The sequence below is a fragment of the Epinephelus fuscoguttatus genome, linkage group LG13 (assembly GCF_011397635.1).
Source record: "Epinephelus fuscoguttatus linkage group LG13, E.fuscoguttatus.final_Chr_v1".
NCBI lineage: Eukaryota > Metazoa > Chordata > Actinopteri > Perciformes > Serranidae > Epinephelus > Epinephelus fuscoguttatus.
In genome coordinates this window covers 13413658-13440693 of record NC_064764.1, presented here as the reverse complement: position 1 = coordinate 13440693, position 27036 = coordinate 13413658, and the positions used below count along the sequence as shown (strand labels likewise).

At 40.4% G+C, this 27036-nt stretch overlaps 1 protein-coding gene across 6 annotated transcripts in view; it reads right to left on the bottom strand.

Annotated features, from left to right (window-relative positions):
* Positions 1-27036, bottom strand: part of lrp1bb (low density lipoprotein receptor-related protein 1Bb) — a 332674-nt gene that overhangs the window by 155185 nt on the left and 150453 nt on the right. For all 6 annotated transcript variants that reach the window (XM_049594030.1, XM_049594032.1, XM_049594034.1 and 3 more), the window contains 10 exons: positions 16089-16311; positions 14388-14580; positions 14090-14233; positions 12621-12857; positions 11785-11965; positions 7930-8149; positions 5344-5533; positions 3988-4110; positions 3514-3657; positions 854-979 (listed from right to left, as the gene is read on the bottom strand). In XM_049594030.1, the coding sequence (XP_049449987.1) occupies positions 854-979; positions 3514-3657; positions 3988-4110; positions 5344-5533; positions 7930-8149; positions 11785-11965; positions 12621-12857; positions 14090-14233; positions 14388-14580; positions 16089-16311 (1781 nt within the window). The remainder of the gene's footprint in view (positions 1-853; positions 980-3513; positions 3658-3987; positions 4111-5343; positions 5534-7929; positions 8150-11784; positions 11966-12620; positions 12858-14089; positions 14234-14387; positions 14581-16088; positions 16312-27036) is intronic.

Genomic DNA, 27036 nt, shown 5'->3' with positions numbered 1-27036 from the left:
GGAGGATGTGCACAACAACGCTAATGATCACTACATCACAGGGATGTCAATGTCCGCCCAGTGCAAACTTTTTATCACTCAATCACACAGTAGAGCGGGGAAGGTCTGCGCTGTTGCTTGATGGGCTGTCAGTTACATACACGGTGAGCATGCATGGACAACAGACACGGGGTGTCTGGCTGATGTGGGATATGCATGTCAATCTGACAATGAGGGACCATTCATCATCCACTGGCTAATGCTCATTGATTGATCCTCTAAGGATAAAAAGCTCCTAAGAGGCCCCATTGAGGACATGGGAGGCAATGTGATATACTGTAAGTGTTCCTGACATACTCTTGCCTCTCATAGGTGCTAAAACTCTTTGATACTGGAGAGTGCTCTCACACAGTGAAATTGATTGCATTGTACTGAAGCTGCTCGAGAGCCACAAGGCACAATGGTGATGGCAGCCTTGACAACAGACTTTTTATGAATAAAACACATCTGAATCTTATCAGAAGATGCTTGAGAAAAGCCTTTTATGCCTTACTGTACAGATGAAAGGCCTTTAAATCTTACAGTCTGCATTACCTTGATCGAAATGTGTAAGTAAATTAATTTTAAAAGAACATCAGTCAATTGATCCTGACACACAAAATGTTGTTCTGATATGAATATTTCAGAAAATTACATGACAGCAATTATTCATAGAATAAGTTATGTGCTTTTTAAGGCAAACAGAATTGTGCATAGATTGAAGGTGATGACAGATTTTGCCAATAATACACAGGTGATATAATTGTAAAATGGTCAAACTGCAGCCAAAGCTACACTATATCTGAGACAAACATACAAGTGGTACAGCACATACCTGAGCATGTAGTGTTGGCTTCGTCTTCACTGTTACCGCAGTCATTTGTTCCGTCGCAAAGCCATCTTTTGGGAATGCAGCGATTGTTGCTGCATTTGAACTGATCGACAGGACAGGTGTGATTGTCTGCAGAGTTCACAAGGAAGCAAAGTCAGTGGGTGACCTTGCAGCTCCGACATGATAGATAATAAATAATATAATCAAACAGAAACGACAAAGAATATTTCACAAAGCCTTAACTGAATGTTTAAAACAAAACATGTTTAAATTCTATAGCCACAGCCAAGGTTGCTGAAATGCAATATTTTTCTAATTTTAAAGAGACAGTTCACCCCAAAATCAAAAATGCACACTTCTTATTATTACCCATAGAGCTAGGTTAGTGTGAGTTGCCTTGTGTTCTCATGGATATAATTACGTAAAAAATGTAATCATGCATAACTAGATGGCACTTGGCTTTACAAAACAAAAAAAATATTAGAAAAAAGAAAAACTCAACAGCAATGTCTCTTTCCAGAAATGATGACCCGGTCACTCAGGATAATCCTCTGACCTTGTTGTGAGCGGATTCACATAGGAACTATTTTCTTGTCACCAAACTACACCCACCAAAAGTATTACCAGGCACCATTAAGCTAACTAACAGTATACTCTCTAAAAACAGATACCTGTATGTATATGTATACCGAATCTTAGATTTAGTATCACAAGCATTCTGGTTTCTATTTATTGTCAGTGTATTGGCCAATCACATTTGATTGGCAGGTAAACTGTCCGCGTGGGGAGGCGGAAGGCATAGGCCAAAATGCAATCTCGGAGCCTTTCAGCTATCGTCCAACAACAATTTAGCTTTACATGAGCTTTCTAAAAAACTGATCTGCATTCACATGCAGATATCTAATTACAGAGAAAAGCCGGAAAGACCTGCACACAGAAAAGGAAGTCAAGGACTCAAGGATTCTTTACTGTCATTCCAGCTATGCAAATACATGAAAAGAACAAAATGTAGTACTCAGATGTCAGTGATCACTAAATAATAACATATAAAAACACTTTAACATGAGTAATCAACTAAACATATAGGTAAAGTGAGCAGTGCAGTGTGCAGTTAACGATAAAATCATAAAATTGCAGCATGCCCAGAAGAATAAAAACATTCAAAATATGATTAAAATATTAAAATCCCATTAAAACATTGAAATCACTTGGTTTCTAATATCCACTGGCTAGGCTACACCAGATCTCTCAAAACATTTGCCATTGCCCCCAGAGGCTAACTAGCATCAAACTGATAGGCTAACATTACAGCTCAGTCAAGGGGGACACCATTAATGTTTACAATTCCCGCTATCATGAACACAAGCCTCTTGTGCACAGGTAGATACACACTTTACATCAAGATATTATTGGTGAGTTCTTCAAATATATATTTTTTGGCACTTTGAGCACCACAAGCTGAGTGCCATCTAGTTCCATTATATTACAGAGAAGGTAGACATCTCTACTGCTGATATCTCCAACACTTGACAACTCACACCAAAACAATCTGATTAAATAAATAGCACTATAGGTAAGAGGAAAAATATGTAGTTTTCATTTTGGGGTGAACTGTCCCTTTAAGGCTTTATTAATTTTCTGGCCCTGATCTCTCTCGGTCGGGAAAGTTCCATGTTCACACAAAGTATATTCACAGCTTCTTAGTGGGATTTCATTCAGTCCATAGTTCAACTAATCTTGCACTGATAGACCAGCATAAAAGGAAATGATGTTTCAGAGGAGAATCTCACTCGTGTTCCTCCTTGGTGGTTTGTCCTTTAATTGAGAGTAATGGTCTCTCCATAACATTTTTATATTGGTCTTAAGTATATTTGTTATGTGTCTTGAGGGCTTTGATTTTTGTTTTATATAAAACCACTTTCACATAATTACTTCACTGGAACTAGCAACCGAGCTCCTTATTTTCTTCTCAGTCAGGTCATTTAACTTTAATTACACGGTGACCACTCAAACTTGTTAAGCCTCGCCATCCATAAATCAAATTCAATTACCGTGAGCACATTTCTGTGTGGATATTGTGAAACTACTCCATGTGCATGATAAATTACATTTGATTTTGAGACAACCTGGTGTTTGGAAATGCCAGATGTGTTTATTCAGAACATGACATTCCCCTTATACAGCTGGAATCCATATTCATCTATTCTAATATGATAAATTCTCAACTGTATTCCCACTAAAACAAACTAAGTCAGTAGAATGTAAGTGCTATTGCAGGGGAGCAGATAATTGATTTTTCATTTCTGATAATTCTGGCAGAGGATTATGTCATGGCGCTTTAATTCTGGAAAAAAAAATGAACCAGCATCCAAGCGTCAAACATGGTGTTTATCTGACTGATTTGTTAAAGAGCAAAACTGCCTCAGCAAGAGCAAAAGGGGAGACAGCAGTGTGGAGGAGGAACACTTTTCACCCTTACTTCAGTGACATTTAAGAACATAGAAGTTGACAGCAGGAGAGAATCAGCCTTAAAAAGCTTGTGCTTTTTCTTGCTTGGTGCATGGTGGTGCATGTAAGTGCATCAACATGTACGGTTTCTATGTATTTGTGTGTTTGCGTGTACTGTGGTGGCCTGCAGCTCAAACAAATTTTAACATCCTCACAGCAGCTGTGGCTCTCCTCGTCACTTCCATCCAGGCAGTCATCATCTCCATCACACTTCCACAGGGCCCGTATGCAGCGATGATTATGGCACTGGAACTCATCACTTTTACATCGCTGTGGCTCCAAGCCACTGCTGGAGGGTTCTGGGAGAGAAAGTGGTGAAACAAAATCAACCAGAGACTTCTGATGAAGTATGTGTTTAGGGGAAATTATCGGCACAGCTATAATGGAACATAAGACATGTTAATAATGTATCATGACCCTATGTGCAGCTACTGGGAGTTGGCTTACATTTCAGGAAATCCATTGGGATAATCTCCCACCTGTATTTATTTGTTTATTTGCAGATTTGCACGTGAAAAGATAAGGTTGTTATTTGATCTTTGTCCCAAAGGATGAAGCCAGGATTACAGTATACTGGGACAGGATGATCTTAGGCCTCTCGCTCTGTCTGATTCATTATGTCCTCCTACCTGCACAGGTGACATTGTTCTTCTCCAGAACCTGGTTGTCAGCGCAGGCACATACTCTGCCTCCTGGGATGGCAAGGCAGAGGGTACCGCAGCCCCCATAATTCACACTGCATGCGTTGTCACCTGGAGAAATAGATCCCAAATAAGGTGTCTTGCTCATTTAAAGCTACATTTTCTAAAACCCATACCAAGTGCCACAGGTTTCTGTTGTTGTTTTGTCTGTTTTCCCTTTGTACAGTAAACTGCACAGGTTCAGAGGTCACTTAAAACCCTGTAAAAATGAATCATCTCATTGACACAAAACTCATTGCCTGTCTTGGAGAGACACGAGGTGTACGCCACGTGATCTATAACCACATGTCAAGTGAATTATTAGGAACACTGTGGGTGAGAGACATTTGACATTTTTATCTTTCTTGGAGGAATAATTTGTCTTTCTGGACAAAGAGGGGGAAAAAATACTGTCACATATAAAGTTAAGGCATAAGACACCTTTGTCACTTTCATTTAACAGGGAGCCCAAAGGCAGTGCCTGAGCCAATGAGATAAAGCGTTGGGTTTTGTACAAGCCAATCGCTAATACTCTGAGGACTGGACAGCCAATTAATCTATTCAGTGACATGAACAATGGGGAAATGTCCAGTAAAAATTCTCTGTATGGTGTGAACAAGGCTGTGCATGCAGTAACCAACCATTCATCTGCATCATATATTTGGCATTGTACTTTTTCCCACTCACAATCCAAGGCTTTAAAGTTGAATGAAAATTATTGTTTTGAGGATGGAACAAACTCACGTCATGGGTGTAAAACCACATCACTGGACTGTATTAAATTATATCTCTACATTTAGAGCAGGAGCTTCGACCTCCCCTGATTGTGGAGTGGGTGTCTAAACACTGTTTTTACACAACTATTATGGGATAGAAAAAGACACGCCTGCTGTGAGGGCCAAGGCAGTTCTCCACTGTCAGCCACATCCGACTCCTCTCCTCCCTGTTCTTTTCAGCTTTCTAACAGCATGAATCCATCATCATTTGTTACAGAATTGAGCAAACCCTTTCAAGCCTTGGTCCCCTTATTTAACTTCATAGAGAAGAGCCCCAAGTGATTTTAAAGTCACTGTCACTGTTGATCAATGCACCGGTTTACACCATGAAATTTGACACAGATAGGCATACAATCTCAAGTGTATATATCACATTAAGTGCTTTGCATTAAAGAGATGTGTATAGGGGATACAAATGCCTGGACACGCTGCACAGAGTGCTTCTATTTTCAGTGTAAAACTTTCCCTGTTAGGGAAGCTATGGTTCAGTGGCACTGGATGGGGAGTAAATGAAGGAAAAGCAGCCAACCTTGCTGACTCTGTGCGTCGTAGACACGAAGGCCAAATAGTGGTGGTCTCTCGCTCCGCAGCAGAGTGACATCGCCGGTGGTCAAGTCCAGCTGGAAGACGGAGGCATTCATGTACTCCGTCCAAAAGATGAAATTACGATAATGAGAGATCCCAAACGGATGGTTCAGCTCTTTTCCATTGTACACCACCTGGAACATGAAGCAAACATGCAGTGTAATCAAAAGATTAGGAGGGCTACGGAGAGACACTATCAGCAACAAAAAAAATCAATCATCTCAAACAGCGTTCTAGCTGTTTGAATATGGGCTTAGAAATTATTTGATCACAGTATATGATGAATGTGATTCAATTTCTTTGCACAAATTTATTCACGGGCCCTGTCTGCTTATAATAATGTTTGCTAGAATCTTGGCATTGATTAAATAGCATTTGCAAATAATTCATTAGCTTATGCCAGTACAACTACAGTAGAAGGGAGCAGTTGGGGATGAAGGGCTGTCTTGTTGGCAGTTGTGGAGGAAAGAGAAGCAGTTTTCAATCATTTTACTGCTTTGCAGATTAACATTGCAAAAATACAGAAATCAGTTTGGGACCCTAAAATTATCATTGATCTGAAACCGTCAACCACTGATTTAATCTCAAATAAATTTTGCAGCTTACTCAATCAGTGCAAACAAGGGTTGCCGCCTTCGTCTGGCTCAAAGCCAAAGTGTTGCCATAGTGGCGCATTCCTTGATTTCATCGAGACTAAATTGTCCGCCATTATTGACTCCCCGTCACTATTAAACAAACTCCAGGCTACAGTAGAAGCGCATGCGCACTCGCACCTCCTAGCTCAGTCCCCACCCCCCTCTCTCCTGCTTGCTGGTGAAGATGCAGTCGCAGGTGTTCACAGACTCGGGCTTACTATAAGCGGAGCGGGCTACGTGTAAAAATGTCCGTGAAAAATACATGTCGAACAGTCTTTTGTGTGACACTGGTGCGCGGAGCGAAGTCCGCTCGGTCGTGCTTTGCGCGCACAGGGCTTGCGGACGTCCACTTTTACCGGGCGGACCTCTGCAGCTTCCGCTCCGCGTACGTTCTGCACGAGTATGCGGTCCGGTCGGTCTCAAAAAATAAAACCCGGTTCAAGACGGAGTACCGGACCGAATTGGTATTACCGAGAACCGACCCAACTCTAATGGGGATCTGTCAGTAAAACACTCTCCTGGGTTGTGGCACATTTTGGAGCTAGTTTCTTTCAATAAGCACCAATTTATCAGCCGAGCATTGTCACCTTGTTGACTGCAATCAGCTTACAGGTGAATAAGATGACATTCAAGATGGCAGTGACCAATGTTTTTCTGTTGTGTCACATAAATGTTGCACAGGCTAAAGAGACACGGCTGAGACTAGTGGCGTCCCAGCTTCCAAACTGAGATCTTCCCCCCAGGACACCTTCGAGACAAATGGACATCGTAAACTTGCTATCAACCCGTCAGGGGCCCTGATAGTGCTTCTTTGTAAACAACAAGTCCTTGCTAAAATTGGCAGGAGGAGCTTTAGTTAACGTTTGCTTTTAGTACCCGGTTGCTGAGACGAACAGCTCATAGAGGTTGCATAGAGTTACATTATAATGTGTTCAAGGTCTGTTCCGTAAAAAAGAGTACTGAGCAAAGGTAAATTAATGTTCTCATCATGTGTTCTAACATAATCTTGTTTTTTGTTTTTTGTTTTTTTTAGTTTTTTTTGTTTTTAGTGAAAAATTATTTGATGTTTTCACAGCAATATAAAATAGATATCACGGAGGGAATTAAAATATATGGGGTAAAATAAATCTACATAACAAAAAGACTTTTGAAACATGTTTTGATATGAAAAAAGATCATATTAAAGGTTGTCTGATAAATTTGCAGGATTTAATTTGTGCTCATTCAAAGAGCGTGTAATGAAGGGCTGAATGACTTTAAAACAATTCAGTTATTTCTTATAAGAAACGTTTCTTTGTTTCCCTAGCACAAAAGGGGGAATAAATAACAACAACAACAACCTAAACAACAACAGCATTCAACATTAATATTGGCACTGGCTATCAGCCCATTTGCTATCTAAATATCTGTAACAGTAGTGGCAGTATCACTTCATCCCTACTCTAGATATGACAGTAAGTTGGACATGACTATTGCCCATCAAATGACCAACTCATTAAAAAGATGTCGAAGTTCCTCTATCGGGCAGAAAGTCAATTTCTGAAACACAAAATAAATATCTATTTCTGAGAAAGAATCTGGAAAAGAAACAGCTGTAAAAATTGCAATTACATTCTTTTGTGAATAATTTTGCTGCTCTCTGTGTTTAGTGAGCATTTAAGGGTGTAAAACTACTTCAAGTTGTGCTGTTGCAATAAAATTAGCACATTTAAATTAACATGTTTATTCGGTGTTGTTTATTCAGGGTATCTTGAATCCCACCCTCTGGCCCTCTATTAAAATCTCACAAGCAGACTAACCCTCAAGTCTGCCAGAATCACAACTGAAATGATTCTTGCAAATGAGTTTTTGCATCATTTAACTACCCTGCATGATCTCTACATATTGAAACTCACCATTCTTCCAGTCCCATTGAGATGAATCTTCTCGATGTGATCATAGTAGGCGTCACACCAGTACATGGTGCTTGTGCTGTGGTCCAGAGTCAGACCATTGGGCCACAGCATGTTGGAGGTGACGAAAATGCGGCGGTTGGATCCGTCCATCCAGGCTTTCTCTATCCGCCCTATGCTGTCATTCACCTCATCCTCTTCCCAGTCGGTCCAGTACATCCAGCTGTCATACATAGGAATACACACAATTATGGCACCAATAAGCATAAATAATAAGCACCGCTGCTTTAGTCCAGGCAAGACCTATAAGTTATCGCCAGATCCAGACTAACACTGATCACATCTCACATTCAATCTAAGGCAGTTCATTTCAGCTGTCTCCTCATTCATCCCTGCCCCAACTTGTTGACACACTGATGTTGGATGGTTGTGCTTGTTGCTCCCTTCGTCATCTTCCCCCAGCTTTGATTTCTTATCAATCAATGCACATGTGACAGCATGTTTCTGCAGGCTTCCCTCAAAATGATGTATTCCATATCACTATGAAATGTGTCCTGCGGGTTGTGTTCTGTACACCCATGGGAAGGCATGACTGAGCTCCCCAGTGAATCTAACACATACTGCTTTGATTCATACAGGAAACATTACAGAGAACACAACCTGTACTGCAAAATACAACCATATTACCACTAGTTCAGAAAAACTATCATCATGACAAGACTGTTCCCGACTGAAATTGAAATAAACTGGAATCCAGATTTCCCATATGTAAAACCAAATAATCAAACATCCCTGGCAGTCAAAAGAGAGTGCATCGTTGCCTAAGAAATTATTCAGGCTTATCAAGTTAAAGTGCTGCTTGACTGCACATCAAGGCAAAGTTAGAAGTCTCATATTCCCCACCAAAAAAAGAAAAAAAAAGTTTTCAGTTTATCTCCTGTGTGCCGAGACTGCAACTCTCAGTGGGCCTGTGGTATTTGAAACGTGATTGGGTCAACGATTTGACGTGATCTGTTCTCTCGTAACCATGCCCAGGGGATTTGCTCTGTTTGAGTGCTGCTGACTGAGCCATGTGGCCCCCTGTTTCTCATCAATGATAGAGGGCCGGCTAAGGGAAGATGAAACAGAATGGGATATGGAGGTGAATGAAGACTCCCTCTGTCTTGAAGTCATCTTTGCGACCTCATAAATTATTCAGCAATCCTCCACACTCGCAAGCACACACACACACACACACACACACACGTTACATGCACACACACATGCATAGACACTACCTCAGATGGACTTATGGACACCATGCAGTTGCATTGCCATGCTAAGTGAAATGAAAATACGTCGAGAGGACAGGACATTTCCAGCTGTGCTTGTAGTGGTTAGACTGGGTATTTTAGGCTGAAACAGTATGTTTTCCTAAACCTAACCAAGTGTTGCTTTTTTGAATTGAAATGTGAGGACATGTAAGTGTTAACATATCCGCCATATATCATATGACATATCCATGGTTTGCAAAAATGTACAAAGCCAACATTCATGCTGGCACTTGGGTTGCATATATACAGTAAAATCCCATGTATAAAAGTTGCTACAAAGCTGCATATACCAACACATATATACATACACGCTGTCCAGGCATCCAGAGTTGACTGAGGTTGAGTAAAGCACCACTCCTACTGCTATTTGTGTGTGGATTTCTTTTTTCTTTTTTTTTTTTATGAATACATCTATGAGATTCCTAATGCAGCAAAGATAGAGAGGTATGACACTGTTAAGTTGACACTAGTGGTCCTTATCATGTCAACACAGACTAGAGCCGGCAAACAGAGCAGAAAATGAGGTAGCGAGAATGCAGTCGAAAAATCAGTTGGAGAGGTGCATCCATTTTACCTGAAGAGACCCTTCCAGCAGAGCAGATAGAGATCAAAAGGACTGTCGGGTTCAAGCTGAATGCTCCCTCTGAAGCCCAAAACTAGCTTTTCTAATCATTTGTGCTGTCAGCGGGAGGGTCGGGGTAAAAGTTATTAATCCTTATACAAAAAAGTGACATGATATTCCCCAGCCCCAACACTGCTGCTGTGGCATATCTGTCAGGGCGGAAATTCTGACAAAAGGCCAGCATGCTATTTCCTCATTAGTCTCAAAAGTTTATGCATTCTCACCACGGTTGTTTCAATTTATTTTCTCCCCTACACAAGCCATAGGCAGAGATTTGACGTTTTAAAATCTGTGTTTCATTTCCTTTGATATACAGTCTGCAGCACTGTGCCATACTGTATATGTGACTTGGATTTTAATATTTGAGTCTATGTCATTGTTCGGAAAGAAAACCAGACAGCACATGAAAATAAGCAAAATAGTGGACTTAATTGTTATTTAGGACTTGATAAATATTAGAAGCGGAAGGGACAAACATCATAATAAGTTCTGGGTTCTGGTTTGGTGTATTTACCTACAGCAGTGAAACAGCTGTGTATGGCAAAATGTTTGGAACAACCCTCTTGAGGCTTGAAAACTAATCTTTGACTGCTATGGATTTGGTGTGTGCTAATACGATTTAAGCCTTAAAGTGTTAATCCTTAAGATCCTTAAGACGCTCAATGAATTTGAGCTCTGCAGCATCTCCTCTATATGTTAAATACCATCTCTGCTGGTGGGGCCCCCATATACCCATATATAAATCTGTGCAGGAATGTGAAAGAAATGATGTATGAGGGCCACGCAGAACAAGTTAATTGTTGCTAATGAGCTAGTAGCTGTGGTTTAGGTTTGGGCCACCACATGAGCCATAATTTTCTTTAACCAAAAAAAAACAACAACCAACAAACCAAAAAAAACCAACCCTGTACTCATTAAAGCAGCAGATGTTCTCTCAGTAACCATGCTGGTTTGCATGTGCACGTTTCCTTTTGAAAGGTGTGTGACGTGATCATCAGTCAAAGCAGATGTCTGCTAAAACAGATGATCTTCAGGATTAACATTTGAAGCAAAGTGACATTTATATCTACAAAAAGGCACAGTGGTCTTTGCTATCTAAGAGCAGAACCATACTGTAGTTTAGGTATTCACAACAACAAGGCAAGAGGGGGCTCAAGGCAGATTTTAGTATGCCACCAGATCCACTGTCAGAAATCTGGATGCCATGAATCATCCCATGGCACACTACAGAAATATTCTCCCCTCAAATAACTTTTTCCTACTTCATGCTTTATAGACAAAATCAGTTGTGCTTGAGATCTGGCTTTAAAAAAACCTGATTAAATCCCCACATTGCTGTCAGAGGTAAAAATATGCAAAAACAAATGTGAGAACTGCAGTGGCATATATTTTATAGCAATTTATGGATTTACATGTCATCTTGAATTTGTTAAGCCAAAGTTTGAAGTCCTTTTTTTTAGTTTAATGTTCAGTTGTAAATTCTATCAAACATATGCCTAGTTTGATTTATTTATTTAAAAAAAAACTAACTAGATACATTCTACTGCAACACAATGCTGAGCTCAAGTGAGATCATACAAACCATAGCAACCTTTTTTTTTATTCTAAGAAAAAAAGTTGAGTGGCAAGATAATTGTTTTTTCCACTGACTGTCAGGGCAGAAAGTACAATGGTAAAGATTATGATAAAACGACTGCAACACTAGGCTTTTTTCTGCTTTCCTTTTTTCTTCTTAAAACCTTTTTTCACCCACAGCCCACCCGCAGGTAGTTCATTTACCCATGCTTCTACCTCTACGCCTACTTTAAAGGTTTATTTCCCCCGTTATGAACGTTGGTGGCTTCGAGCTACTGACCGTAGGATTTTCAAAGTGTCATTTTCATTTACCACCATCTACTGAGTTTTCTTTTTTCTTCTTCTGACCTGTTAAGAGGGTCGACCACGATGGCCCGAGGGTGCGACATATTCCCTTCCAACAGCGTCTTCCTGGTCTGGGAGGCTCGCTCAAGTCTGGCAACGCTGATTGTCTTCCTGTAGCCATCGTTGGTCCAATACAAATTATTCCCAATCCAGTCCACTGAGATTCCTTCAACATTGTCGAGTTCTACAACAGAATCACCAAATATATTTTCTAAGGTTTGTATAAAGAAAACCTTAATGCAGTGCTGTGAGTGTGATTGGTTGTAGAAACAGGAATATCTGTATTTAATGTGAAATGGGACTGCCAGAACAAAGGCACTCTCATAGTGCTGTGCCCAGGGAGCCACTCAGGGAAATTATTATAAACGCAGTCATCAAGGAAAAGTATGAATAAAATCAATTTCCAAATATGCAGCTGTTTCCTTTGCAATGTTTTCATTTACTCACTTGGACAACTGTTTGGTGAGAAACTGTATTGTCATTCAGTGACAGCAAATGTTTCTTTAACATTGAAGTGTGTTGTGCTTCATTACTGGCAAATTGCTGTTAAAATAAATATAAAGAATTGAGAACTATTTGTCTACATAGCAGTATTTTGCCAGACTAGTAAAGCCAGTTTAAAAATCTTTAAACTGTTGTTTCTTCTTTTCCAGATGAGGTACAACAGTAGCACATTTTGAGTACACTGAGTGTGTTTTGTGTAGATTAAGAGCATGTGAAATGGCTCTGACCTTACATTAATGTCAGGAAAAAAAACTAATATCAAATACTGCATACAGTCAGGTTAATTTATTCTAGGGAAATGCCGCAGTGAGTATAAAAGAACAATTTAGACCTACCGTCTTTGAGTATCGTCTCTCTGCTGCTTCCATCTATTTTTTGTCGCCCAATAAGGAAACTGGTGGTGTCAGCGAAGTAGATGTGTCCCAATTCTGCGTAGTAGTCGATGGCTCGAGGGTTGACTAGGTCTTCGATTGGCACAATGTGCTCATCGCTGGACTTGATATTCATATCCAGGCCTCTGATGACCCCTGGACGCCCCTTACCGTAGAACAGGAAGAGATCGTTTTTGGGCTCTACAAGGCAAGAAAGGAAGGAACCTTTTTTACTGTTATTGTCAATTAATTGGTCTAATTCATCAATGCTGATCCCAGCATTAAACCCTCTTACCGGCCACATTGTTCTTATATGTGAGCCAGAGCCTGGGCCATCCATTCACCTTAATGGAGCCAGTAATCAGTGCCAATGACTTTACTCTCCCCCTTCAATCACGTTCCTGCTACAAAGCTGCCTTGACAGTAGGAAAAGGAAAATGCTTGAGCAAACAGACAATGGCAATACTTACCTTGGCTGTGAACACTGCTTCTGATCTAAAATAACATGGTGTCTGTGTAGAAAGGCAAACAGAGAGGCCTAGAAAGCTGAGGCAGCTCCTCGGCGGCCCGCCAGCCGCTCAGGGGGCTGTATGTTCTCGAACCCTTTGGGATCCTCCGAAGAGGCAAGAGGAGGAATGAAGGAGGGCTTCCAGTGAGAGAATCAGACCTCTCCTCGCTCTCAGCCCCTACCCAAGAGACTGGGATGCTGGAGGTGAGGACCACACATGCCTCACTTCAATTTATCATTTTGTGAGGGAGACCAACTACCCAGGAGACAATTAAGCATTGCAAGAGACCCAGATATCAAACCCCACGGTGACTGCTGTATGAAGAAGCACTACCATTTAGCACCGAATCTCATTATGCTTAGGGAGACGGAAAGCTCGAGCAAGAGAGAGATAGCTGGTGTCATCAGAACATCTATGAGGGGGGAATAAATCAAATGTGTCATGGCTAGCCTCCCAATGCTTCGTTACCCCGATCGAACAGTGGTGGGCCCTCAGATTGTGTCATCAATTTGATCTTCTGCTTCTGTTGTCAACTACACAATGTCCAGCAATTGATCAGACCAGCCAACAAATGCAGACAAACTTAAATCCTCATTATAGCAATAATCAATCAGGCTGGCGACAGGTCGATAACGAAACGTCACTTTCACATGGGCCTGTGTCCACTAGCGCTTATCTTTATCATTGTCAGTCTATGGCCGAGGCATGTGTGGCACACCCTCGACTGTAATATGACACACGACCTTAAAGGCTCATGTCAATATCAAAAATAGTGCTGATGCAAAATGTCCTTTTCAGGCATGAGTCAGGATTCTTGTTCATTAAGAACAGAAAATACTGCCAAAGACATGTCTGTTTGAAAATATATGTACTAAAATACACAATGATGCACCCATTTAGATCCAAGGCAAAATATGTACTGACTTTTACAGGACTGTCCATCTGAGCCCAGGCTGTAGCCAGTACGACAGCGGCACGTTCTGGACTTGTAGCTGCCACTCAGGAGGCAGATATGGGAACATCCACCCGGCTTTCCAAATGAAACTACTTCACATGCGTGACTCCTGACTGTGGGCAAAATCAGAAAGGACAGAGGAATCATTATGAGCCAATGATGCATCCTTGTTCTGTGAGTACACAGACTTGAGCTTGTGAGTCACAAGACGGGGAAGATTCTGACACATACTTGCACATGTTAACCTATCTATAAAATGTCCTTTACCTTTTGGCTGAGTGAGTTTGTGGTAAACACGGAGTCTTCTAGTATTCCCCAGGCTGGCTAGTGTCCTGCTCTCCGCTGTGATGTTGAACCTGTGGATCTGTAGCAGCTCCACGGAGGAACTCCCTTCGGAGGGGTCAGAGTGGGTAGCATAAATGTAGTCCTCAAACACAGCTAATGCATAAATGTACGACACCTGAAAAGCAAGAAGAGAAATGGTTTTTTTCCCCTTTTTAACATAATCCCTGAAGCCAAAAATAACTAAAACCACAAGAGGAGCACAAAGGAAACAATAACAAATGTGAATTAATGAGAGGACTTTTATCTTTAATCATGCAGCAAGCGTGAGGAGGGTTGGGAGAAGGTGGTGGGGCTGTCTGTACATTTGGCAGCCCACACGGGGTCAAAAGCTGGACTCCACGGGGAGGACACTGGCCCTGACACCACAGCCTGCATGCTACATTTAGCAGGCTGACACCCACACAAAGCGACATGGCTGGATGAGCTGTGTTCACAGGAAGTACACCGAAGCTCACTGGGTCACACCTTGACGTCAGGGGCACCAAGAAACATGCGTCAGAATAAATAAATAAATAACAAAACAAACCACTCAACCATCTCCCTCTATGGAATTTGGCCTTGGCACTCGACTTTTACATGAGAACTTTCAAAGCTACCTCACACAGACTACTAAAAAGGATGTGTGTATACTGTACTTGCATCTTTGCCTACGTCATATGGAATGCATGCTATCTGGTACTTGCTGGAATGAACATGAAGGAAAACTTAAAAAAAGCAGGACTGTGGTGATTAAGAGATGAGACGTTTAATTAGATTAGGCTGAAATGACTGAAGTCTTTCTTTCCCACAACACTGTGCTACAGCAGTTTAAATGTATATATTTAAAAACTGATAAATGATCAGCTCCAAATGTGAAAATCTTGTTAAAATGTGAAAAAAATGGATGTACTTGACATTAGCTATATTTGGAAAATGACATATAAATTGCATAGTAATTAAATGAGTATATAAGTTGTTACTTCTGACTTCGGACCACTGACAGCGACAGCTGGCAGGGAAAAAAAACACATATACAGTTTATGCAAAAGATGTACAAAGGGCATTTGTCATTGTAGATGCAAGATCCTCTGTCTAACGAGGCTACAAGCTAGTGGTGGAGGCAATATTATGCAAAGAACACCTGCATACAAAATAAGGTGTTTGAAATGTACGTTTTTCCTTCCCTCAAAAGGGTGAGTATCTAGTCCAAGGTGCTTGAAAAGGCCTTTTAATGAATAGTCATAATCTGGGATGAAAGGCTTCAAGAGTGTACTACAGGAAAGAGACTATTGATATGCTCATTTGGAAGACAGCCCCACATATGCCTCAATTCCTTCAATTTAATAAACCATCTATTCCCCATTCAAAAGACCTTTTCTATGAAAATGAGGAGTGAATTATAACAACAAGCAGTGAATAAACCACCTGTCTTGCAGTGATAAAGCATGGTGCCCTAAATCAGAAAATTAGAAAGCCCCTCTCATGTAACAATTTGGAGTCTCTCAAATGAAGAGGGAGACAGTAGTGATAAGAGAAGCCAATTGTCTGTTCAGATTCCCACTGACGTTTGTCCACAATGGCTCCTTATGATGTGAAGCCCATGGAAGACAAAAAGCAGCGCTTACAGTGAAATATGACACTCACTTGGCTCCCATGGATAATTGTGTGCCTGTTTCTGCCGTGGTAATCCACCACATCGATGTAATCCAGGTAGGCGTCTGCCCAGTACACCAGCTTCTTGACCACGTCCAATGCCACAGCAGTGGGCTGCTCAATTTTATAATCCACCAGCCGAGTCCGGTTGGTGCCGTCCATGTTGCAGCGCTCCACCTTGGCCACGTTCCCATAGTCGGTGAAGAAGAGCATTCTGCAGAGGGTGGGAGTGTTTGAATGATTAAATGTTGGAAAGAATGTTGCCTGCTTTGTAGCAGAATCTCATTCTTTCCTCCACATCTTCTAAGACCTATTTCATACAACAAGTAAATCACAACTCAGTGTTTGCCCTACACATTTGTCATTTGTGATTTTTTTTTCCTGGCTTGATTCGTGTGATGGTGCTTTTACGTCAAGCCATCTGATAAAACAGCATGACACTTCACATATATAGCCTACTATGTTAACTCAAACTGCTACTGAATCCCTCTGCTGAACAGCCCATGTCCTATTGTAGCTAAGCAACTGAAACAATACACAGCAGGTCTGTCAAGCTTTTGATTTGTCCATGTCATGTTGAAGCAGTGTGCATGGGGCTGTGGTAAGACACTGCACATTTTAAGAGTTTGTGGGTGAGGTGTATTGTTAAGCATTAGTCACTGAAGGTCTGACCCTTAAATGGAATCAACTACATCAATTTACTTTCTGAATTAAATCACTGACAATACTAGTTGCATGTATTTACATGATAAATAAACGAAATTTTATCATTAAAACACATTTCAACATGCCATTTTATACTCCCAACCCCCCATAGGTAGTGTGAAATGGTGCAGTCTATCTGCCATGGGTCAGGTGAGCAATGCGCAGAACTCACAAGTGCCCCTTGTGTAAACTTGTGAGGCAGGCTACTGCCTGATTAGCAAAGTCAGAATGATTCACCAAAAATCAGGGACTCCTAAAGGAAAAGCCAGGGTACAGAGAGAACAAGAAAATGAAAGGAGTAGAGAGGCAGAGGACAAATGTCTGACAAAAAAAAATGTGAAGAAGCAGCAGGTATGACAGGTGGAACTGAAGGTGAGAAGTGAGGCAGAGTAATTTTTAGCAAATAAAACCTGCTGCATCAGGCTCACTTCTAAAGCCACAGTGAAGACAGTGGTATCATATTAAACTAAAGGACCTACATCATCCATTGGTGTCAATCATGTGATGCTATCTTGTTAGAAAGGGGCCAATAATGCTTCAAAGTTATGTTTAATTTTGGCGAGGGAAAAGGGAACATTGCCATTTTCCTAAATGGTGTATTTAAGTATTTCTGCATACTGGGGTCCATAAACAGTTTTGAAATTCCATACTGGGTATGACTAGAAAACTGCAAGTTTAATCTTCACACTATCTCAGTTCTGCACAAATTCTGACCAATATTTAATTAAAGTAACACTCAAGATTTAATGAATAAATGAAGAAAAAAAATTTGTTTACTCCTGATGTGATCTTGTGATTAAATACCTTGCAGTAATTTCCTTAATCAGGTGATGATGATTTGACTTTTCTCTTTTCTATTCGAGGACATTTTTTTTGGTCCAGGACACACAAGACTACTTCTACTTTTCAAAATAAGAAAACAAGGTCTTAACAGTAGATGCAAGTAGAAGTAGATACAAATACATGTGGAAATATGATTAATTTGATTATGTTCGCAGGAAGTATAAAAATGCTAAGGATCCCCCACACCCTCTTGGGTGTGAATGAGGGGACCTACTTTTGAAAATGCTGTCCCATTGCCCGTATTTCCTAACAGCTGGTCTGTGTCCTCTACATGGTTTACCACCTGGTGAAGATGCAGACTTCTTTTCTAACTGGCACCTGTTAGCTTCATTCTTTTAGCATGAAATGCTAGCGGCTTCATGTAAATTGGGTCATTTTACATGATTTTCATTTTTAAACAAGTCAGCTGCAAAACTGCCATTTTAAAAATAGAAATTAGAGACTTGCTTTTGTTTGCCTCTGCTGGTAATCAAGGAGCTATTGTTTCAAAAATTAGCAAGAATTTTGAGTGGTAAATCTGCCCACCTTATCATTGCTAACTGCATATTTGCTGCGCAAAACCAGAGACTGACAGGCGTAGCAACAGTTACTAAGGATGAAGGAGATATGTCTTATAAAATGGTCTATTTTATAAAAGTGTCACTGATTCAATGAAAAAAAAGTTTTCACGCTGGCATTGAATATGTTATTATGCCATTAAGTACATGAAATTATAACAATTACCTAGCTATAGAAAGTTTTGGTGACCTTTGGTCTAATCTACATACATTCTGTTCACAATTTCAGAGCAGGATACTTAATCTAATAAAAGAATATTGTACGAATAGACAGATGACAACTACCTGATAAGATTCTTGATCAAATAAGATCAGCCATGTCATGAGATTATCAGATTCTCATTATGATCAGGTGTTAACATTAGATCAGTAGCTATATGCCAACAGAGCTCCACCCACAGTCACCCCCCAGCATCCAGTCACAAAGGTTCCAAGCCCACACTCGTCTCTCAAGAGGAAAGGAGAGGAGCTACAAAACAACAGCATGAAACTCCTGCATGCACCTCTTTCAACTGCACCTGCTGTGGGCCTCCTACAAACATGATAAAGAATAGCTTCTCAGAGGCACCATTTTTACTCACATTTAAGCCCCTTTGTGTGGAGCATTTACATGATTTCTGATTTTTTTTATCAAATTATTTTGATGAAGCAAGTTATTGCTAGTAAAAGTCCTCTGTTGTGACAACCTCCACCAAAAATTTGATGTATTGCTTTCAGCCCATTCATTCTCAGTGTGAACAAGGTTGCAAGGTTCATTGTCATTCTACAGCACAGGGTTACACAATGAAATGCAAGTCATAGTCCCTTTATGCCACACAACAAAACAAAAACAATTTTTTATGAGGGAGCATGGAGGGTGAGGTGAGGAGTCTCACAGCCTAAGAAAAAAGCTGCTCTGTAGTCTGGTGGTATGACAGCAGATACTTCCGTATTGCTTGCAAGGGGGCAGCAGGGTATTGCATATTATCACCACGTTAATCGGCCGTTATCAGTTGTTAACACTGCCATTGTTATGTAAACAGAAAACTGCACCTATCAGTAGGCTAGAACGTGCAAATCAAATGTTCCAAAACAGTTTTGTTAGGTCTCACTTTCAGTTTTGTTAGGTTTAGGCAAAAAAACAATGTGGTTGGGTAAAGTAAAGATCGGGTTTGGGTTAAAATAAGTATGGTTATGACATTACATGAGTTGACTTCATATGTCAGTTCAAGTAAGTCAACGTTTACTTCTGGTGTCACACAGATGGTGGTTAAAATTATCTGTTTGCCATATCAGTGCAACCCGACCACCTTCCTGCGCGGACTTTGTCGATCTTTATACTACGACGCTTAACTATCTCCTTTGCTTCCATCATAATTACTACAGGCACTACAGGTTGCTGTCTGACGGGAAACAGATGTGAAGGAGGTAAAAAAAAAATTTAATATACTTTATTAATCCTCCTGAGGGGAAATTAAATTTTTTCACTCTTACTGTCAATTACACACAAGTCCGAAAGACACACACATGCACAAACAGGACATATACATGCACAAAGTGGAGAGATGTCAGAGTGAGGGGGCTGCCTTGGTCAGGCGCCCCGAGTGGTTGGGGGGTTCGGTGCCTTGCTCAAGGGCACCTTGGCAGTGCCCAGGAGGTGAACTGGCACCTCTCCAGCCACCAGTCCACGCTCCATATTTGGTCCGGACGAGGACTTGAACAGGCGACCCTCCTGTTCCCAACCCAAGTCCCTATGGACTGAGCTACTGCCGCCCAAAGTAGAGCCATTCAACTCTATGCACCCAATTACAACTGATAATGGCCATTTAATGGACTGATAAAATTCGAAATGGGTGGGTAAGTATTGCTTTTCAGTATCCTTTGGGCAAGCTCCTCACCCCACATACACCACTGATGCTTGGTAGAAGGGTACCAATGACAATCTGGGCAGTTTCAGACCCCTCCTGTCCTGGGTCATATGCTACCTGCCCAGCTCAACATCAAATTAAATCAAGTAAGAACCAAAGAAGTCGATGATGAGGAAAATTGGGGATGTGTGTGTGTGAATATTTTTCCTTACATTCATTTGCTGGCACAAACACAACAGTAGTGCTTTGTTTATGCTTGACAGGTGCTAATTGTTAGTGCTAACAGGCAGTTATGGAGAACGTTTGCTACGGGTTGCGCATTTGAAATACTTATTACTGCTCAAGGTTATGTTATGTCACATTTGATTAACATGTTAAAGTCAATCTGCACAATACAGTAACTAGTAACAGCTGCAGTAGGAGTAAAACAATTTAGTACCTCAAATTAAAATTAAACACAGACCTGGTGTAATGCACTTATTTCCCCCAGCTGTTTACAGATAAGCAATACCAAATTCATTAGGGATGCATGATATTTGATTTTTTTTTTTTTTGCCAATATCCAATATGCCGATATATAACAATTCTTTTGGCCGATAACCTACATCAATATATCCATATGGAAAATAATGCAGCTTTCTTCACCAAATCACTTGACTGAATATACTTCTTTATGTCCATGCCTGTACCCTGGTTTATCTTTATTTCTATCTGTATTTTAGTGTATTTACCTATGTAATATCCTGTTTCAAGACCATGTATTTGTGTATGCACTGTGTAGTGCTATTATTTCATTGTCCGATTTATATGCGTTTAAAGAGGACCTCGGGAAAATAACAATTCACAGCCTTTTGTTTTCTAAGGTTGTTGTTTTACTGTCTGGTGGTTTAAGAAATTTGTAAAAACAGAGGTTACTTAGTAGAGTTCAAGATGAATGGGTGGTAATTTGCCTTTTAAGCTGTTAGCCTATTACAGGGGGCGAAGAAGAAAAAAAGGGTCAGACCTGGCAACCCTAGAGAGAGGGCAGTGTGGAGGATAGCAGCCAACGTTTAGTAGGAAAAAGTACTAAATAGTGAAGTGTAAAGAATTGTTTTGTCAAAGAGCCAGGCCAGAAGAACTGTGTGGATGGTTTAGCCCGCTAGCATCTAGCTACCTACTTTAATTTTATTTTAAATTTTATATACTTTATTAATCCCTGAGGGGAAATTTTCAATTTTTCACTCTGTTGTCAATTACACACAGGTCCGAACACAAACATGCACAAACTGGACATATACATGCACTAAGTGGAGAGATGTCAGAGTGGGCTTTTCAGAGTGGCCTGCCCATGACAGGCGCTCCGAGCGGTTGGGGGGTTCGGTGCCTTGCTCAGGGGCACCTCGGCAGTGCCCAGGAGATGAACTGGCACCTCTTCAGCTACCAGTCCACGCTCTACATTTTGGTCCGGACAGGGACTTGAACAGGCGACCCTCCGGTTCCCAACCCAAGTCCCTATGGACTGAGCTACTGCCGCCCATTCATTCATTCATTCATTCATTCATTCATTCATTCAATCAATCAATCAATCAATCAATCAATCAATCAATCAATCAATCAATCAATCAATCAATCAATCAATCAATCAACAGTTTGTTAATACACTTAAAAGACAAACTTTTCTGGATGCCGGTTTATTTTATCTTTATTTTATGTATTTATTTATTCTATTTAAATGTGAATATCATCTTCTCACGGGGGTATCAGCATCACATACGTTTTCGTACATTTTTGTAAGTCCTTTGCACCAAAAAATTAATCACAGAATCATAAGCACTTAAGTCATGTCGTCTTTGGTTAATGGCCCTTTCAGTTTATTTACAAGCATGCCAGAGTTGTCATTTCTGCTTTGTTGCTCTGGCGGTAATTAACGCAGTACCAGCCAACTGTGAAAGGGTTACGCTTATTTATTTTATCACCTAATTATCTGTCTGTTATAAACGTTTGTCATCTATATTCTTCATAAATACTTGTATCATAATTGTATATTTCTCAGATATGTTGTTTTGTTATTGTGCTGTATTATTTACCTGATGTTTTGACCATGTTCACTTTGTCAGTTAAAAAATATACATGGTTTGTCATATTGGCAGAAATCAGCATGTTAGCTGATTCCAATAGTTTATTTTAAGTAGTATGAGGGCTGCATTCCTGTGAATTTGTTACAGTTTTTTGTCCCCTAGTGGTGATAATTTGCTAAATTTAGATTGAAAGGAACATTTTTGTTTTGTCTACTTCAAAACTTCAAGTATTTGTTGTGTGATTGATGACATCTTAGTCTCCCTTGGGAACAGGCTTCTAAAATGTACTGAGTAAAAGTAGCAAGAGCAAATTCAAAAAAAAAAAAAAAAAAGAAAAAAAAAAAGACTGCATTGGTTGTTTTCATATGCCAAAAACAATGGTTCCATTTGTCACACAAGAACATCAGATAACTCTTGTCTATCAAAAGCAAATAAAGCAGTTGTGTGATGTTGCTATAGCACCTCATTGCACAATGAGGTTGAAGTGAATAGTTGGATCAACAAAGCAAAGCATCTGAACACTTTAGGCCGCTGTTCACAACCTATTTCCTACCATTAGTAAAAGCAGATTTTAGATGTGTACAGTCTTAAGAAGTGTCCTAACCTGAACTAAGTAGTTCCAGTCTCTGAAGGCACTGACTAACATGCCAGTTCAGAAGACACTCATATGAGCCATTTTTTGAAAGAATAATGCACAAACAACTTAGTCATTAAGATGTGGGGGGAGAACCTGAAAAAAGCTCTAAGTACATAAACACAGGACATCAGCAGATAATTTCAGGAAAAAAATTAAGTTTCACAGCACTGGACAAACAGCACTGTTTATAATAAAATGTAATAACATTTCATATAATGGTGCAACAGAGTGGTGGCTTACATAATGAAAACAGGCACAGGGATGACAATAAATACAAATAAATTAAAACAACACATAAAAGGAGTTTAGAATGAATATTAAAATGAAGCAAGATTTCAAAACACTGCATCACAATGTTCTGAAATGTCTTCTAAAAATGCCCAGCGAGGCTGCCTCTTTGATACATTGAAGCTCCATAACCTGGAGGCAAAAACAATAAAAGCAGCATTTCCCATTTCCTTCGTGGTAATTTTGGGGACGTTTAGAAGGCATGCTGCAGAGGACCTCAGGGTATGTGAGTAGACATAAATGATAGACAACGTGTGATGCGCAGAGGAGCCAAACCATTTAGTACCTCAAAAACTGAGAGGAGGGCTTGAAAATCAATTTGAAAAGACACAGGGAGCCGGTGGAATGTAAGACCAATACTGAGCATTCATAGAAAATAGGTGTTACATGTAGTCTAATTTGTTTCTAACAATTGGGACTGAATTACATCGGACAAATAACTGAAATGTCCTTTAACAACAACTCTCACAGACTGTCACTTTAGGTAATCAAAACTGCTCAGGTCTGCACATACAGTAATTAACATGGAAGGCTTGTCATGCTGTCTTGCTGTGGCTCTGTGAGGACCGAGCTCCAACAACCTCCAATGATAACGAGCTACAGCCGGAGAGCGGCGGGAAGCCGACTTAATCTGCACAAGTCAAGTCAGGGGAGAGATGGGCTGCCCTTTGAACCCTAGTCCAGGCTGCGCTGAAAAACTGTCAGCGTCAGCAAGGAGCCCAGCTCCCCAAACAGGTGCACCTCCACGTGGCATACAAATGATAGCTTTCTGGGATTAGGATGGTGCTGATGCTGTACTTGTGCATTCTGCAGCTACAATGAGATCCATGTTGGAATTCTAGAAATGAGCACCCCTGATGATATAAACTGCATGGGACTGCGGATAATAGTACCTGTCTTACAGTAAAACAGAAGACTGAATAGACAATGTTACAATGAAAGACTGTTTTCTGATTCTTCTTTCAGTAGTTGCTTTCTGTCAATTTTGTACAGTAATGGCAGGAAATAGTTTACTTCCACCAGCTGCTGTGTTGAGATTTGCAATTTCCAGACTGTAATGCACCTTTACCATAAAACATCTATAGTAATCGTCAAGGTCTCTGACCTCGTGAACAACTATAAGTATCCCCTGTTGGTAGCAAACTGCATTTTAACACAAATAAAAGAGAGCCTTTGACAGAGAATGACTGCATTTCATTCTACCAAAGGAAATGAAACTGCTATCATGATTGTAAAATGATGACCTTCGATAGATTAATGTTAATGGCTAATGCAATAATGTAATAGACTAATGTAATTCCGCATGAGTTGTATTTATGTATTTATTTTCAGTTTAAATATTTCTTGTATTAACATGAATGTAATGTCAAAGTTCTTAGCTCTCTGAAGCTTTCAACTGTTTGTTTTGCTTACGAAAATACAAAAAATTTAAAATTTAAAAAAGCTGCCTGATGTTCCCCAGACACTGGATCAATCTGACATTGGTGACTATCACCAATGCCACCATGAAGGTGACATTTTGGGGTTTAGTGAAGCATCTCAAAAAGAATATCAAATGGATTGCCATGAAGGCGGCACGGTGGTGTGGTGGTTAGCACTCTCGCCTCACAGCAAGAGGGTTGCTGGTTCGATCCCGGGCGTGGGAGCCCTTCTGTGCGGAGTTTGTAGATGTAGATCTCCCGTGTCAGCGTGGGTTCTCTCCGGGCACTCCGGCTTCCTCCCACAGTCCAAAGACATGCAGATTGGGGACTAGGTTAATTGATAACTCTAAATTGTCCATAGGTGTGAATGTGAGCGTGAATGGTTGTTTGTCTCTATGTGTCAGCCCTGCGATAGTCTGGTGACCTGTTCAGGGTGTACCCTGCCTCTCGCCCGATGTCAGCTGGGATAGGCTCCAGCCCCCCCGCGACCCTCAAGAGGATGAAGTGGTTAGAAGATGAATGAATGAATGGATTGCCATGAACATTTTGTTGGAACATTCCTGTTTCCCTCAGGATGAATTGTAACTACCTTGGTAATCCCTTAAAGTAATACTTCACCCACAAAATGACCATTTGTATATCACTTACTCATCCCCTTGTTGCGTTGAGTTCATGGAGAAAACTTTCCATCCCTCAATGGTGAACAAAGAATCTCAAAATGGAGAAAATTCTTCATATACTGAGGTGAAGGGGGCTGCGTGGAACAGCAGCTAAACTCTATCAAAACATCAGTTTACAAACTCTCACACAACTCATGCAGTGTAATTCAAGTCTCTTGAATTTTGCTAAAATATTACACCTCTGCAACAACTGTGCTGGTGCACTACTTATACGTGCCTTAGACTGTTTATGAATGTTGAGTTTTAGCAAAAAAATTGTGTGTTTGTGAAGTACTGAGCATAGGACTGGGTAAACAAGACTTGGATTATACTGCGTGAGTTGTGTAAGAGTTTGCAAATGGATGTTTTCATATAGTTTTGTTGTTGTTAAACGTGGTCCTCTATAATTTAAATTAATCAAGAATGTTTGTCTTTTACTGGAGTCTTTGTTCACCATGGATGCATGCAAGAAAATCAGAGTTTTCCTCCCAGATTCAAACACAGGGTTAGGCAATTGCTTTACAAATGGTCATTTGGGTGGCTTAAGTATTCCTTCACTGTTTAATCCAACACTTTCATCAGATCAAAATTGTAATTTGCTAAATACTTCGTTCTATGATCAAATATCTGCAAAACTAATGATATTACAATCAGTAAAAAGGCTTGACAAAATGTTGAGAGGACAACATAATCTAGGTAGTAACCATTGTTTTTGGCGTAACAAATTAATATTTAAACTTAATTTACAAGGAAAAGAGTTGACTCCATGGCATAGTGCGGAATCTTGACTCAACCTTTCATTTTCAATATCTTAAAGGCTTCAATAGTCTTTGCAAGTGTGACTGTATTGGATTTAAAAAAAAATAATTAAAAAAAAACAAACCACAGAGTACATCCTTTCCAGTCAGCCACATTTACACAATTCAATGTATACTCAAACTAAAATGGGACGCGCAGGTAGCTTAAATTTTAGCTGATGAAAAAAACCATACCATCAATCAAACTCTTCTCCAAAAAGGTATTTTAAAGAAAAGAAGAAAGGGAAAAGAAGAAAAGGCTTTCTTATAGCAAAGTAAAAATGCCTTATCCGACAGTAAGAAAGGCAGACAGACTGAGTGAATCAAATAACAACAACAACAGAGTGCCAAACCGGAGCATATTCTATAAACACCGTTCCTCACACTGTGCTGCTATCTAACACCTCCCTGATTTCTTTTGTTTTCACTCCATTGCTCCGGGCTGACAGACCTCTCTCAGGCTCGCCTCTTCAGAAACAGCTGTACCCATATCTCACCAATTAGAGGCAGGAACAGGTCTTGGAAAAACTTCTGTGTCTTATACAGACAATCTAGCCAGCAGCCTGCATGTCCAGCTCCCTTGTGGGCCAGCAGACTCCACAGCCATACAATCATCCCTCTATGCACACAACAGAATTGGCACTTATGTGTGTGTGTGTGCGTGAGTCATGTGTGATTACGACAAAACCGCTGAAAAACCACCCTTACTTACAGTGTGTCTGAGGTGACTCACAGGGAGCGAGCTTGAATAGAAACTCCAAGGTAAAGTATATTCTCTTATAAGCCATATTGCTTTCCAGTGGCCAGCCAGCGTTTAATGAGAACACAGAGGGTCTGCCAACCAGATCCAAACGGCCCTTGTCATTAAGAAACCAGCAGCTAATTATTTTGATTAGACCCAATGGTTTATGGAGGTAGCACAAGCTGTTAAATAAAGCACAATTTATAAACTGGAAATCCACAAGAAGCAATGTAGTTCAGACTCAATCAAATTAATTATATGTTAAGATTTAAAGTTTACATTGCCTTGTCCTTATGGGGGCTGGGCATGATGCAGATTAATAGAATTGGTGCACAGCAGCAACATGCTCCCATTGTTATTGATGTTTGGAGGTGGTCATTACTGTG